The 17,715-nt window shown below is 41.8% G+C and overlaps 1 protein-coding gene across 1 annotated transcript; it reads left to right on the forward strand.

Annotated features, from left to right (window-relative positions):
- Positions 1-3,577: 3,577 nt before the first annotated feature.
- LY6G6C (lymphocyte antigen 6 family member G6C) lies at positions 3,578-9,859 on the forward strand. Its single transcript, XM_075834481.1, has 4 exons — positions 3,578-3,664; positions 3,975-4,044; positions 7,792-7,902; positions 9,225-9,859. Exons 2-4 carry the CDS (start codon positions 3,996-3,998, stop codon positions 9,419-9,421), a joined length of 357 nt encoding a protein of 118 aa, XP_075690596.1. The 5' UTR covers positions 3,578-3,664; positions 3,975-3,995; the 3' UTR covers positions 9,422-9,859.
- Positions 9,860-17,715: the final 7,856 nt, after the last annotated feature.

Consider the following 17,715-nt stretch of genomic DNA (forward strand, 5'->3'; position numbering starts at 1 on the left):
GCACTTCTTTGACGCGGCCGTCTTTTTTACGCTCCGCCTTTTGACAGTGGCGCGTAAAAAAAAATGACCGTCGGCACAGAACATCGTAAGACCCATTCAAATGAATGGGCAGATGTTTGCCAACGCTTTTGAGCCGCATTTTCGGACGTAATTCAATGCTAAAACGCCCGAATCACGTCCGTAAATAGTATGTGTGAACCCAGCCTTAGTGACGCCCCTGGCTGCTAGTGCTGCATTGTTGGGTCACTTAGGAGACCCAGCGATGCAGCTGAAAGCTGCCGACCGTCGGCCATGAGAAGTTTGCGGGGGGGGGGGGGCCAGTAAGAATTTTTGCATCGGGGCCCATGAGCCTCTAGCTACGCCCCTGCCGTCGGCGTTGTGGTAAGTATAATTTTTGGGTTTTATTTGTTTGGGGGCTCTATCTACAGGGGGGCTGTATGGCAGAATCTGCAGGGGGCACTATCTACAAGGGGGTTTGTGTGTGGCACCCAGGGGACGAGAGACATTATACTGTGGGGGGGGGGGTCACTACGGGGGCATTATACTGTGTGGGGGCCATTAAGGGGACATTATACTGTGAAGGGGCACTACAGGGGGCTATATACTGTGTGTGGCTATTAGGGGGCATTATACTGAGTGGGGGGGCAGTATAGTGTGTGGGGGCACTTAGGGGACATTATACTGTGTGTGAGGCACTAAAGGGGGCATTATACTGGGTGGGGGCACTATAAAGGGCATTATACTGTGGCGGGTGGGACAATAAAAGGGCATTATAATCTGGGAGGGGCATTATAATTTTTTATGGGGCATGTTTTTTATGATGGGGTGGGGCGCCGACAGAAAATTTTGCACGGGGCGCCATCTATCCTAAGGCCGTTCCTATATGTATGTATGTGCATTTGTGTTTGGTCAGGCATGAATGTTTTAGTATTCGTGTGTGTGTGTGTGTGCGTGTGTGTGTGTGTGCGTGTGTGTGTGTGCATACATATCTATGTACATGTTTATTCATTTATGTGTTAGTGTGTATATATATATATATGTGTTTGTGATTATATGTATGTGTTTTTTAGGTGTATAATTCACGTGTGTTACATTGCAAATGGTCACAGCTGCTAAACCTGCTATGTGTGAATGGGGTCCATTTACATGTATTGTACTTTACTTTGTTACAGATTTTTTTTGTGGAATCTGCAACAAACTCAACAGGTCTGAACGTGACCTATATGTATTTCTCATTCTCACCTGCATATTTTGTCTCTGTATTCTGCCATATAGAGTAAGTCTTGAATATGGAGCCAATATAATTCTATGCAGATATTCACACTTATGTATTTCTGTACGCACTTTGTAATATTCAGCATGCCATGCTCAATCGGATGCCGTATGACAGCCTTATGCTCCCCATAGAAGTCAATGGAGCCTGTAAACTTTAGATCCGAAATTTTACATTTATATAACCCTTGTTTTAAGGAAACCCGTATTTGTAAGTGCACTCTCGGAGTTGTACAGAGCCATAATATGGTAACGGCACCGATAACTCTACTGGTTCCCCCGGTATCGTGTCATGTTCCGTCTGATGACGCAATACGGAGATGTTCTCCACTAGAAGCAATGTTTTTATGGCTTATATATAATCCAGTGCCGTACGCTGGTGCTTGAAGTGCCTATAAAACCATTCTACAGCGCATGAGGTCTGTGTGTGTTGGGGTAGATGTAGGTGCGTGTGTGTATTTATATATGTGTCTGTTTTTTTTTTATTGCCATATTCAGTGGTATCTGTATAGGCCACGCTTTTGGGTCCATACAGGACAAAGTGACCCCGCAGAGGACAGCTCTTCCCGCAATGACCAATTCATGATTTTATTTTCATCTAAACAGTTAGTACTTTGCAAAATGTATCACATGCAACTGAACAACCTGTCATTTAATATGGAAATAGGCGAAATATACCATTGTAAATTAAGTAAATGACATCACCTGTCATACACCTCCAAAACATGCTGATATGTTATTGGGCTGTTTATGAAATATGAGTAAGGCATTTACATCTGAACTGATGTGAGTGACAATAATCAGTGTACAATGCTGTGGAATATGCTGCCGCTATATAAAGAATGAGACATAAAGTATAAGTGCAGTGGAGCTTCTGGACGATGAGAGGTGTATAGATAAAGACCCTTTACAGACATATATAAAAATGCTGTATAAGGTTAAGACCTTAGAGGAGTTGTGTGAGAATTGGAAAAACGTAGCTGGTTTTACAAATAGCGCCACTCTTCTCCACAGGCTGTGTCTGGTATTTCAGCACAATGGTGTTTAGGATAGTGGAAGGTTTAAAGGGCAACTAAACTTTTAAAAAACGTTTGGCATGTCAGGAGTTTTGATCGGTGCGGGTATAAGCACTGAGAACCCCACCGATCCCTAAAACGAAGAGGCAGAAGAGTTCGGGTAAATAATGTTCCGCTTTGTTTCTGAGTGAGTGGTGTACGGGCTCAATAGAAAGTCTATGAGTCCGTACACTGCTCGCTCTGCTTTATGAGGAAAGCCGAGCAGAAACAAAGCGGCACAGCGATCACCCGAGTGCTTCTGCGGCTTTATTTTAGAGATCGTGGGGGTCTCAGTGCTTAGACCCCGACTGACCAAAACTTCTGACCTGTCACTATGACATGCCAAAAGTTCTTAAAAGTTTAGTTACCGTTTAATGCTTGCTACTCTGTGGTAATGTAGAGGTTAATGCACATTTTCTGGTAGTCTAGTGTAGTGCAGGGGTTAGTGGCTGCTTTCCTGGGTTAATGGAGTGGTTAATGCACATTTTCCTGGTGGTCTAGGGAAGTGGAGGGGTTAATACCCAGTGTGCCACCTCCCCAGGCTCCAGAGATGTGTCCGACTGTGTCCTCACAGGAAGGTAAGTATAATGTGCTCATTGTATTCAGCGTCACCTTTCTGCCCCGCACTCATCATGCAGATCAGTGCCAGGCAGGGACAGAAAGGACAGAAAGCTCAGTGGGGTCTGGTGCTGCCAAGCTTCCCTGAATTTGGACCATAAGACGCGCACGCTTTTTAAGAATATTTTTTTTATAGCCTGGGGACTATGGTACATCAGTTCTGTTCAATCCGTGTTTGTTTTCTAATTTTTACAGGGTCCGGAAAACATTTGGGGTCCTGAAAACAGAACCACATCCAGAAAACTGATGCAAAGTGATTTCATATGTATCAATTGCCCCAAAAATTCCAAAAAGAAAGTCGTATGGCAAAAAAACATTAGTGCAAACTGTCGACATTTCAGCAACCGCTAGTCTAGGAATAATGGGAACGTAAGTGGCAAATAAAGGGATTTTGCAGGGGAGATCGAGCGTACCTGGAATACCTTATACAGTCCTATAGAGAACCTGTTACTATAACTGCCTCAATCTGCCTTGCCATATCTAAAAAATACTGAGAATTTTAGTTCCACCGCAGCTGGAAAACCCATGGGTTCATGTAGTTATCTCCTGTACTTCCATCACAAATACAAAAACAGCTAAACAGGTGTGGCCGCTGGTTATCCAGTAACATGATCCAGCTCCTCCTTCTAACAGAACGAGATATATAGAGGGTTTTATATATCCCAAAGCTCTTCACAGTCAAGGGGAAACCAAGAGAAGAAAGTCACAGTCAGGAGTCGGTAATATCACCAAGCTTTATTATATCACTACGATTCTTTTTGGATATTTTTAGAAGCTTCTTAAAAATGTCTCCTCCGTTCCATGGCAAAAATTTCATAAACATTGGTGTCGAAACTATTTTTCTTGGAGCCCTTACCTTGTAATCATCAGTTTCCTGCATCTGCCTTCCAGCTCTGCCTCTCCCAGTAATTCTTGTCATTTTCCTCACTATTCCTCTCTACTCTCTAAACAACTGTGGGAGCTGCTGAAAGTTTTCATACCCCTCCAGGATCTATAAATAATCTGCAGTCTGTCCTCTTCTCCTTTTAGAGCTTTCTGGAAGTGAGGATCATGAAGTCGTTCCTGTGTATCAGTTTGGTTCTAGGGCTGATTGCTATCGGTAAGTGTGGTTTCTATAAATGGGATCTCTTTGTATGAAATGGGTCGAAAATAGGGAAATATTCCAAAAAATTCCAAAAAGTTTCTTTCTGGTCAAATGAGCTAAAGGGATGTAATGATGGCTCCATAACCCGGTGTTTTATTTCTGGTGGGTAGTCTTACCTAGCACATTTTTTTCCATGCCTATTGTCCAAAAAGGGCATAACATCTGTTAGAAATGTCCTTTTCCCAGTTTTTGTATACTTTAGTTGATTGTACACGGGTCTTTAGGCTATTAGGAGTGTACAATTATCATACTTGGTCAACCCTTCATTGTGTCTTCTTAAATTTCACACCATACATACCTTAAAATTCGAACACTTAACTAAAAAGAACTGTGTGGTGTTGTTACTATAATAAATTCAAGGAATTAGGTGTTTCTCACAGGCAAGGAGGGTTTCCGGAGAAGTAATAGTACCCCACTTACCCCTTCAGGCCACTCAAACATGAGAACTAGAACGACATGATAGGCAAGGCGTGGACATCTACATTTTCAGTACGTTGAAACTGTCCAGATTCATTTTTTTTTTAGATGACTCAAACTCAATGCTAGCTTGATGAAGCAAATTTTTCCACATTTGAAAAAGTCTGTTCATTTTTGGGACGCAATACAGGGCTGTATTTAGGGTACGGCAAACGAAGAACATGACAAGGCAGCACAATGTAGACAGTCAGGCTAGTAATGAGGGTATGTTCATTGTATAATTGTGTCTTACTAACCTGCTAGTTTGAGAATGTTTTTGAGGATGTTGGGTAATGGGTCATATGTTGGAGGTAGAAATATCATACCTTATAACTGGAGATGAATATGTACAGTGCCCAGGGCAGCTTCAGCTGTCGAAACACATCTGGGATCTACTAGCGATAAATGGCAGATAGATAACCTGCTACATTTTTCTAAGCCCTCGTGAGGTTTTTCGTACATAGAAACTATTGATGGCAGCTTGCTTTCGATGACTTTAGAGGATCTCCTCTTTCCATATGTTGGGAAACCAATCTACTAACATAGGAATGAGGGTGCAACATACTTTCAGATTAGCATTATTCAACGATTCATAGTGGGGTGGGGTCTGTTACTGTAGTTCTTAAGAGTTGGCTATGGACACTAGAGTTGAGTGAGCTACTTCATGCATGACAGACCATTAAGGTAACCGATGACTGAGCCTACACCCACAATATTATATTGGATTTTTATCAGCCTTTGAAGTTGGCTCTCAAAAGTATTGCCCAATATTGACATTCCTACAAAAAATTGCACAGGACCATTTTCATGGCCAATTGTCCTTCAACAAATATCAAAAGATTTTGGAAGATATCTGCCCCTGTCTTGTCGGAATCAGTAATGTTTATGAAAATTTCAACCAATAGTTGGACAAAATTGTCAATATCATAAATTGTTTATGGTTATCTTTTGTCGGATGGACATCATTGCCATTTCGCTAGTAAGAGACCAGTGGTACTGAAGATCAGCAGAGGTCAGATTATCAATGGACATTCAGATGATGGAACTGTACTGAAACATCCGAGAATAGATATATCCTTTAAAGGTTGTAGGGTTTGGTAGGAGGAACATCTTCCATCTCCAAGTCCTCCTTTAATAAGTATTCTCATGGTCTATGTTTATTGTAAATTTATAAGAACTCGATTTCAGTGATAGCCGTAGTGTTCAGTAGATGCCATTGTAGAGGGTATAGAGATAATGATGTCGGACCATAGAGTTGTGGGGAAGAGTGTGGTGTCCTTGTTCCACCACACTCAAACATCTACCCTTCAAATGTGATACAGAACCTGTCATGTGATTGGGTAGCTATATTTGCGTAGCTCCAACCTAATAGACCTCTAATGGAGAAAACTGATCTTATTAGATAAATATTCGATGTCAACATTGGAAATTCTCACTTTAAGATAATATTAGAAGTAGATCCAATGAAATGTCAAATGGGAGGGTTAGAAATGAACAAAGAAATGATGATGTGGGAGGAATTGTACAAAAAGGGCAAAATGTGCCAAGCAGGTGGGGCAGTAAAATGAGAAAGGGAACAAATAAGACATTGTTGAAGGAAAGAGTGACATGTAGTGAAACCTGGGAATCAATGATTTCATCAACACTTACCTATAGATGACAATAGCCAACTTCAATGCCAGAATATATAGAACAGGTTATACACTCACATTACACAACAAAGATTTGACAGATGTGTCACACCAGCGGATTCTCATGCCTGAGGTGAAGATCAATGATGACCTTAAAATGAGCACAGACACGACGTAGTTGGACAGATCAGACGTAATCTGAGTCTACAATCACTCTTATGGAGCAACTGCAGTCTATTCATGTCGTGAGTAGAAGGCCAATCGGCCATATTAAAATGCAAAGAGGCAAACATAAACCTCTTAAGAAAACTATTTCTAGTGTGTACATTCCAATAAACTAGACACGATTATTCAAAGGAAATATCTGAGGCGTCAACTCTTTTACGTGTACACCTAGAGGCTAGTATTATTTCAAATTCCACTAGAGTTGATTTGCCTAAGCTTTATAGAAGTAGATGTGGCAACCTACTAGAATATGTCATACTGGTGACTGGACTATGAAGAAGTAGTTCCTTTCTTCAGAAATAAAGTACTTGGGAAAGGTGGTCACTAATAAGTAAGAAGATGTTAGATGATTCTCAGACCATCAAAGTAAGGCCTTCAACTCTCTTCAACTTCAAGTCCCAATACATGGTTGATTAGTCTTCTTTGACAAGACTTAAACTCGTAAGCAAGCTTGCGTGGTGTGATCTTCTGAGGGGCCACCAAAGAAGACGAAGCTTATTTCACCTAAGACAGTACACATAAGTTTAATTCTCCTTGTTAGTAGTCTTCTCATTAGTCTATGGTGATGTTTCACATGGCTTTAATATAGCCACTTTACCCGGATCCCCCCCTGCTGTTCTACTGAACTGAACGTAGATGATCACCATAGAATCCTATGATGATCTAGGTTAGGTTCAGTAGAACCTTGTGGGTCCGGTTCTTGCTACCATATTAGGCTTGTTGAACCCGGACTTGGCCTATTTTTGAGCTAAGACTGCTGGTGGGCATGTTTCTTTATGATTTTGTAAGCGTTATATAAACCACACCTGTATTTAAATGTATCTGCTTAGGCAATTGTTTGATAGTGCCTCTACATGAGTTGCATCAGATAATATATATATATTCTGTGTACTCCGCTTTGAACGACCCTTGTTATAAGGCTCCTTTGACAATAAGATCTCATGGTGTCTGCCAGTTATCTGTGGGTAAACCCGGCCGGTAGTGTTCAATTTTCATGTAGCGCCACCACAGGAGAAATTAAGCATTACACAGTTCCCATCCAAATTAAAATGTTGTCTGTGTAATGCAGAACAGGTCAGATCCTCCAGAGAGAGAGACGTTCTTTGCAACAGCTCTCCACACTGGACAACAAACGAGGATCATGAATAGTGGAGCCCCCTCTATTAACTCAGAATTCCCTAATAGGGTCTATAAAAATGGGTTTTCAGTTTATTTACATACCCTTTAAATATGGGCTACCAAGAAGCGGGGAGATATTGGATACAAAATAATTAAATCCTTTGCCTATTCATGACAAGGAAATCTTTCTTGCTAGCTTAAAGCCTAATGTAATGTCATTTTCAAGCTTCCAGAGTGTAACTTTTTCTGTTTCCACTTTCTCTCTTTGCAGCCTCTGCCCTAACGTGCAAGAAATGTGATTTCCGTGCAGTGTCCTTCTGCTTCTCCGGATCTTCAAATGTAGAATGCACTGGAAACTGCTCCCAAACCAGAGTCGCCTTAGGTAATTAATGTCAAAATTTAATGCGGCATCCATAGAAAGTCATTTATTCAAAAATATTTCAGGGCTAATGCAAAATAATATTTAAATTGGTATATAGAAACGTCTAAAACATTTGAAGTACTACTAGTACCTCTTAGATTATAATGTTTTGATGCCGAGGACTAGTTTGAGGTTTCTACTACTATATATGACAGACTGAATTTTGAGCAGGTCACATTTATTAAAGGAACACTCTAAGCAACCGTGATACCCTGTGTTATATGTAGTGTAGGGGCTGAGGGGGCGGAGCATGGCGCAAGGATTCAAAGGACACCAAAGACAGAATTGTGACATGCTCCACCCCTCAATCCTTGCACTAGGCATAACACAGTGTATCAGGTTTGTGTGGCATGTCCCTTTAGATACATACATTTGAAGCACTGAATCTTGGGTTTTCTCTCTCAGTATACTTTGACATAATGAGGTATTTGAGGCACTGAATCTTGGATTTGAGCTCAGTAAACACTTTGACATTATGAGGTGTTGGATGACCTTGGGTTCCAGGGCCCAATACTTTGCTATGTTAAAGTATACTCTAGCAATCCAACTCATAATGTCAAATTGTACTGTACTCTGAGGTAGTACCAATGTTCTACATCGTATAATGTCGATGAGTATACATTGCCATTATAAAGTCTTGAGAAACGTATTTTTAGGTTCTAATTTAGAGTCTACTTTGACATTATGAGATGTTGGGGTACTAATTCTAAGGTTTTAACTTAGAGTACAGTACACCTTACAATTATGAGATGTTAGGGTTGTATCCTCGGTTCTAGCTCGCAGTATACTTTGACATTATGAGATGTTGGGGCACTGGATCTTAGGTTCTAGCTCACAGTATACTATGACAATATGAGATGTTGGGGCACTGGATCTTAGGTTCTAGCTCACAGTATACTATGACAATATGAGATGTTGGGGCACTGGATCTTAGGTTCTAGCTCACAGTATACTTTGACATTATGAGATGTTGGGGCACTGGATCTTAGGTTCTAGCTCAGAGTCTACTTTGACATTATGAGATGTTGGGGCACTGGATCTTAGGTTCTAGCTCAGAGTCTACTTTGACATTATGAGATGTTGGGGCACTGGATCCTGGGTTCTAGCTCACAGTATACTTTGACATTATGAGATGTTGGGGCACTAGATCTTAGGTTCCAGCTCAGAGTATACTTTAACAATATGAGATGTTGGGGCGCTTAATCTTAGGTTGTAGATAAGAGTACACTGTGACATTGACATTTCTATGAACTACTAAGTCTTTCTCCCCCTTTTTTTTTTAGGTTCCGTTTCCTTGTTTAGCAAACTGGGTTGTGCAAAAGATTGCCAAGCTGTACAAAACAAGACCGACAGCGTCTTTGAGTTTCAGTACAACACTACGTGTTGTTTAACAGACCTGTGCAACAATGGAAACTCCATAAAGACCTCTCTGTCCCTAGGGCTGGGCATGGGGCTTCTGTGGCTTCTGAATGCCGTGTAATCGTTCTCCACTGGAGACACAACACTATAGGACTGCCTCAAAGCAAGGCTTAATGAACATATGCAGATGCCATCACTAACAACTAAGCTGGACTGCTTTTTCAGAGGGTTATATTACTTGGTATACAAGACAGTCAGGCAACCTATGACTTGGCTTAGTCCTACAAGGCTAACAAGCCCTATTATGGCTTTTCTCCTACTGCACCATTTCCGGATCATAGTCCACTATGGCAACGCCACAGTCGCACTAGTCTTAACCTGACGATTGTGAATATGAAGTCTTCCAATTGGACTGATTCACGTCAATGGGTTTACACCTGCTGCTCTTCTCTAATCCGGTTTCTTGACATAATGATATATGTTTTTGATTTGTAGAATCCAGTACTAAATAAAGTATTGTATAGATAACTAAATATTAAATCTTATTTGTGATAAATAAGTCTCACTGGCGTTTGTTCATGACGTGGCACTAATTTTGCAAAACTGATATACCGTGTAATGCCTAGTGCAGAGTCTGAGGGGTGGGGCATGACACAAGGATTCTCTCTTTGGCATTCTTTGAAGCCATGTGTTTTGCTCCACCCCTTTCCGGCCATGCACAGAATATTTTTGACAAGAAACAAAAAGCTTCATCAGTATATGGAAGTCCTCGAGTTCCCCCCTCCTCTCAAGTATAGTTCAGTCAATTTCTTAGCTACATACAGTATGAATGCATATGGGTCGCATAGATTTTCCAGACTCCGAATTAATAAATTTAGGCTAAATTCATACTGCTTTCGTGATATTTATTTAACAAATGTTTTTATTGTGATTTTTACCATAAACAATTCTTTTACAATGAAACAGAAACATCAAAGCGACAAGGGCATTGTGATAATAACAACGATTGATATTATAGCAGAAGATACAGCTAATCCTGTGCATAAAAATCAGAAATATATGGGTGTCCGCCATGTCAGTAGCTAGGTAAGGAACAATGCCCCTGTCAGTACAGTAAATCATAAGAAATAAAATAACAGCAAATCAAAAATAAATCAGCACTTTGCTCAAGTGCAAGCAAAAGTTCCTATGTGGAACTTAGAACCTAGAACCAGCCATGCTCCCCACATTCCCCAAAACACCGCCACCCAGCAAATATTGTATACCCTATTCCCTTGTGGTAGGCACAGGCATAAATGCCCCAGTTTATTAATGGGAAACCTGCGGTCCCGCCTAACAGGTTCCCAAACGTAGGTCCGGGTTTCACATATTTTGCTTTCGTGATATACATTTAGCCAAGGGTAGACTGGCCCACCAGAGTAACAGAGGATCCTCCAGTGGGCCCAGACCAATAATGGGTGCCACAAGGTCTAGCAGAAGACAACCCCATTTGGAGGAGACTTGGAAGCCAAGCACTTACCACTAGGGTCTATTTATTATGGGATGATTGCCAAATAACCTATTATATCTTATTGACGATAAGTCCTGTGTCTACAATGATAGCAATTGGATGTGCACTTATTCTGTAGAGTTGGTGGGTGGACCCTCAGAATCATTCACTCTGGTCCCAAGGGACCCCAGTCCGATGCTGCATTTGGCGTGTACATTGGGTAATGTTTCCGAGGTACATTTGTAATGTGCTCATTAGGGTTCTACCAGCCCAATGGCATGCTTTGGGCTGGTATATGTCCGCACACTTTTGTCTCAACTAGACGACTACGCTTTCAATATAACTGTATGCCAGAAAAATCCTACTCTACAATGGGAGTCAATTTCAGGTGTATAGACATACAGGTGCATATGTCTGGGGAACACTTTAGTGGCATGCTTAAACGTAGTCCGGTATTTTTGACTGCAAGAATAGTGCAACCTGCATCTCCTTTATAAATGGAAGCAATGATGCTACTGTAAACAGTTATGAATTGATATATTTCATATTGCGGCATAACTGGGCACATTTCTTATTTAGGACTCTTGCAAAGCTGTGTGACAACCCCTATAGTAGCTGTAACGGAAACCGTTAGTGGTTGTAACAGTTAGAAGACCTGATGTAAATAAAGGCTGAATAGCCACTTATCCGTGATTTATTTTAAAAAAATCCTTACAGGTAACCTGAAAAATATACACTAACACAATATAATCTTTATTACATATATAAAGGTTTATGCAGTTGACAATGTTTTGAGAAAATATTTTTTATATGAAAGTCTGCTGTTGAGCTGCCTCTAAGCATATTATATACCTTAAAGGGGTTGTCCAGTTTCAGAAAATATAATTTAAAGTTATAATATTTTCCATCATAATATTGTGCAGAAACCCCCCCCCCCCCCCCCAATAATGTACAATATAATGCCTAAATAACACTGCCGGACAGTTGCCTAAATAACACTGTCCAATTATGTAGTTGCATCCTATGTAGTCGGTTTGGGCACCAATTCGAGATTGAATGTGCAAGCACTGGGTGCCTAAGCCATTAGGACCACTGGCGCATTCTTGAGCAATGATCGGTGATGTACCCTGTCATGTAGAACCAAAAACTCACCAGTAAATATACATTCCTGTGCTAAAGTTTTAAGAAAAAGTTTTAGGCAATTGTGGAAAAATGTTGCAAACTAAGAAAGCTTTCAAAAAATTAAGTGTTTATAGTTTTTTTTTATCAATTAACAAAATACAAAGTGAATGAACACAATAGAAATCGAAATCAAATCAATATTTGGTGTGACCACACTTTGCCTTGAAAATAGCATAAATTCTTCTTGGTACGCTTCCACAAAGTCATGGATTTTGTAGGATTATAGTCAGGTTCATGATGTACCATTTATACCAAACAGGTGATAATGATCATCATTTTCATATCCTTAACAGAAATAGGAGGCTTAAAACTCTGTGAGTAACAGCTAAACTCTGCTACTAAGGTGAGGTTGTGGAAGATAGTTTCATGTCACAGGTCCACCATGGCAAGACTGAGCACAGCAACAAGACTCAGGGTAGTTATACTGCATCAGCAAGGTCTCTCAGGGGGCAAAGATTTCAAAGCAGACTGGGGTTTCAAGATGTGCTGTTCAAGCTCTTTTGAAGAAGCACAAAGAAACGGGCAACATTGAGGACCATAGACACAGTGGTTTGCCAAGGAAACTTAGTACAGTAGATCAAAGACACATCATGCTTATTTCCCTTCTAAATCTGAAGATGTGCAGCAGCGCCATCCGCTCAGAACTGGCAGAAACCAGTGGGACCCAGGTACACCCATCTACTGTTCAGAGAAGTCTGGCCAGGAGTGGTCTTCATGGAAGAATTGTGGCCAAAAAGCCATACCTTCAACATGGAAACAAGGCCAAGCGACTCAACTATCCACGAAAACCTAAGTACTGGGGTGCAGAAAAATGGTAGAGGGTGCTCAGGACAGATACATTAAAATGTGAAATATTTGGCTGTAACAGAAGGCAGTTTGTTTGTCAAAGGGCTAGAGAGCGGTACAATAATGAGTGTCTGCAGGCAGCAGTGAAGCATGGTGGAGGGTCCTGGAGAGCGGTACAATAATGAGGGTCTGCAGGCAGCAGTGAAGCATGGTGGAGGGTCCTGGAGAGTGGTACAATAATGAGTGTCTGCAGGTAGCAGTGAAGCATGGTGGAGTTTTTTTGCAAGTTTGGGGCTACATTTCAGCAAATGGAGTTGGGGATTTGGTCAGGATTATTGGTGTCTTCAATGCTAAGAAATAAAGGAAAATACTTATCCATCGTGCAATACCATCAGGGAGGCATCTTATAGGCTCCAAATTTATTCTACAGCAGGAAAATTACTCCAAAAAATACAACCAATGTCATTAAGAACTATCTTCAGTGTAAAGAAGAACATGGAGCCCTAGAAGTGATGATTTGGCCCCCACAGAGCCCTGATCTCAACATCATCGAGTCTTTCTGGGATTACATGAAGAGACAGAAGGATTTGAGGAAGCGACATCCACAGAAGATCTGTGGTAAGTTCTCCAAGATGATTGGAACAAGCTTCCTGCCGAGTTACTTCATAAATTGTGTGCAAGTACCTAGAAGAATTGTGTTTCAACCTACATATGAAAATTATGATCATTATCACCTATTTGGTATAAATGGTACATCATACACCTGACTATAATCCTACAAAACCCATGACTTTGTGCAAGTGTACCTAGAAGAATTGATGCTTTTTTGAAGGCAAAGGGTGGTCACACCAAATAGTAGAAGTAGTGGTACTGTAGTGTAGCACACCCCACAAAAAAAGTCTGTCATGATTGCTTAAAAAGGTCGCTTAGACATCCTGAATGATGTCATAACATCCAAACATGACTATCAGCCAATTATCCCTCTTATGTGAGAGCAGCTGTTTGGGTCACATGGGAGGTAGGACACAGGGGACTGTTCTTGGTGATAAGACTAGCTATGATTAAAGATCCAGATTGTGCAATGTGACTAGAGATGGGATACAAGAATCTGGAACGGGACATCTCTGTTACTCAACTAGGTCTCCTGCAGCTTATGATAGTGGGGGGAACTGGAGGAGAAACACAGTGGGCTTGCCCAAGAACTCACTGGAGGAATCACTCAGGGGACGGAGCTAGCTGATAAATGCTTGATCTGTCTCTACTGATGAATGCCGCCTTCCGAAATCATATGACAGAGGCCAACTGAAGCAGGACAGAGGGGAGCGGGAACATGACATCATATTACAAACTCTGGCTCCCAATGCATAGCTAGTGAAAAGTCCAGGGAACACCATCACAGAACCCCAAAGATCTGCAGAACCCACTTTGGGAGCCACTGGGCTAGATAATGTATCACTGCATAACTAGGCCTTGTTGCCATTCATTCCTAAATTAAAGTTGAGCAGGAGCTTCAATGATAGGGACCATTTACTGTTGCCGTTTTAGGAAAACATTGAAACAGATATAACTAAGGGTTCCTGCACGCTGCCATATTACGAAACCTTGAGTTGTATGAGCCCCAATACAACACCCATACAAGTGTAAAGATTTTTACTGTACCTCCAAATGCTTCCCTTTTCAAAAATTGTGTTATACTATAACGTCCACAGCCGCGGACCCGTCTTTCTGACTTACCCCTCGGCGGCCGCGTCCATGGACGTTTGAGTGCTGGGCGGCATCTACCTCCTGAGAGACGCTGGCAATCATTTCCGCCTCAATATGCTGGTTCCCGTAAAGTGCGCGCGCGCTCGCGCCCGGCCTTAAAGTATGAAAATAAATCACTAATTAGCCCATAATCACCCTGGACTATGAAAAGGGCTCTGCCCTTTCACCCATTGCCTGAGCATTGTTGTGTTTTACCATGTTAGTCTTAGCAAATGGTCCCTTAGTGTTATCCTGTTCCCGTGCCTTGTATCCCGTATCCCGTGCTATATTTGTTCCTGTGCCTTAGAGTGTTGGAGTCGTGTTGTGACACCTGTCACGCCTGCTGTTATACACCACATCTGGTGTCATTTGGTGCCTCTCCTCCGCTCATGTCTGGACTATAAAAGGTGCTCTTGTACTAGGACTGTTGTTTGGCCAGCTGCTACTCCGCTACGGCGGTGCGGCCTAGTGGGTCCACATACCCACGGATCGTGGCACATGCTCTATCAAACTCCAATACGCAAAATTACTCCAGCATTGTTTCTAGAGGAGGATAGCCGCGTACAAACTGTACATTTATTGTTCACAGATGCAATTTCTTGGTCTTATGCAATAGTGCAAGTCACAGTGCTCCTGATTTGGTGCCAGAGGAAGGCACCTGTAAAAATGTCAACCATGGTGCCCAAAAGTGGTAAATGTATTTGTGCTGTCCTAATCTTAGACACCAGAAGCAAAATTGGGAGCAGGAAGAACAGGTCAGGGGGCCAAACAAGACTTTCGAGGGAGAGGGCCTCAACTTGATGAGCCTGTCCCTTTTGCTTGGAGGTATCCTTGTACAAGGAGGAAAAGTAAACTTATTGTGTTTTGACCTTTACCATAAACCTCATCCTCCCAACTTCAGATCTACTTAATCTTCATATTTTTAATTCTCTTGGTTGCCAAGACTTCAGCACAATTGTTTTCGAGGTGTAACCAAGTCTTGTGTAGATACATGAGTCAACTGCACATTGACAATCATATGTTTAATAAACAAAACCGGAGCTATTGTGTGTGAATATATAAGACCTAATCTCTATGACTGCTCAGTTGAGCGTAAGAAGATAGTATTTGAGAATCAGGTGCGTAACTACCAGTGTAGGTGCCAATGGGGCTCATCACCAGTGTCGGAGGCGCGGGGCAGTGAGTTGATTCTAGAGGCCTATTTTCCGAGGCCCCTGAACACACTGTGCCGCTTTAGCCCACCTCCGAATAATTTGCCCCATCATAAGCACTTATGGCACCGCCGAAACATAACTAATTATTATGACCATAAACTGGACAGGTAAATACAGGACAATCAGAGAATAAATAAAAATTGAATTAAATGACCCCCTCCTTTTCTGTCTTGCCCAGACTGGCATGAAGCAGCTTTGATGCGCCTCTGCAGAATTTGCTGCTCAGGCTCCTCACTTTTACACCACATTTATCACAGGTCAGCCAAAGCTCGCCACCAACTACACCTACAACGTCCCTTATGTCCTCCACAATAACCCCATGATGCTTTTAATGTTCCCTATGTCAGCCAGAATGCCCACATGTTAGCTACAGTGCCCGCCTCCTTAAGTCCAACCCACGCTTAACTGTTGTGGACCGGCTTCTCTCTATGTCTGACATGTGGCGATGCAGGAACATACGTCGGCTCCAACATTTGTTACTATAATGCAGGGAGACCGACCTGATCTGATGGTCGCAGTTGTTTCCTAGGCCTGATTTCAATTGTATTTGCACCCTAAGCGGCACTGGTACCCGGGTCTATTGACTTGCCATCCTGTTTTATTCATTATGTCAATACCGGTCCACGTAGGTCATCATCTCATGTAGACTTGGCTGATGTACCATCAACCACAACATTGTTCAGCATGTTGTAGACAATAGTATGAAGGTCTCTCTTTCAGTGCTACTATTACAAGTGTAAACAGTCCATGGCTTAACCCATCATTTACAACATTATTCCTATAGCAGCAAGGAGACAAAGGAGATTTGTTACATTAGTATAAGGCGTAATCTTATCTAGTGCAAATACCAGACAGAGGGTATTCCCAGAATATATGTCCGGAGAATAACCTCATTAACTAAACAGTGTTATTTTGTTATAGCTAAAAGACAAGAGTCTTGTTCTAGACTGAGGCTACTTGTGGTATGAACATGTAGAACAAGTGCATCCCTCAACGTCTTCAAGGAAGTGCCCAACCATATACCCAACCTGAGCCCAATATTCAGTTATCCAAGTTATCTGGGGTATTTTTATGCTGGCCTCATGTTGAGTGTTTGGTTGGACACTTTCTCGAAGACGTTGAGAATAACTACACAACTACCCTTAACATCATGTCATTGAAGACCAAGGCTTATAACACCGAGCAAAAGAAAAATGCAGGATCCACCGGGCGCCACCAGAATGAGAAAGACTGGAGTGAATACTAAAAGATGATTTAATGAACGTACAACGCGTTTCAAGGTCGATCCGACCACTTCCTCAGGCACATCTAACGGGTAAAGGCTTTGCTGGCTTTAGTAGCGGAATGATGACAAGAAGTTCCATGCAAGAGTAACAGTCTCTTTACTAGGCCGTAATCTTCACCCAAACAGCCACAAGGGGAAAATACTTCTAAACACACTGAGAGGCACACACACTAAACCTTGTTAGGCTGAAGGTTTGCCCTTCCCTTGGGCTGTGAAGAAAAATGGCGGCATCTGATTGGTCATTATGAGCAGTAACTTATTTCTAGATCAGGTTTTTTTCAGTATTATTTCACCACATTGGTCAAAGATGAGAAATGGTGACATGACTGCGATTGCGGCAGCGGAATATTCCATATAAGAGACTTCCGGTCACTACTGCGACTTATATTCCTCTTGCCTGCATTGTACTTTTTGTCCAAAGTGCAGATAGCGACACTTGTTATAAGGAATAGAACATAATCGGAGTGTGTTTACACCACTTTGGTGGAAAAATTTCACAAATTATGGCACACGCCTGTTTTGGCAGCTCTTGATACCTTAAAAAGTGGCTTAGCTTAAAGGGCGGGGTCACATTTACGGCAAAAATTTGCATAAATTAAAGCGGAATTTTACATAGCTGTCACTACGTGGCGCACGGAAAGCCCAAGATGCTACAAATTTATTTAGGGGCGTGCAGCTCTTTGTCGCATCTTACTCCAGTGTACTTCAGTCTAATG

The sequence above is a fragment of the Rhinoderma darwinii genome, chromosome 8, assembly GCF_050947455.1.
Source record: "Rhinoderma darwinii isolate aRhiDar2 chromosome 8, aRhiDar2.hap1, whole genome shotgun sequence".
Classification (NCBI taxonomy): domain Eukaryota; kingdom Metazoa; phylum Chordata; class Amphibia; order Anura; family Rhinodermatidae; genus Rhinoderma; species Rhinoderma darwinii.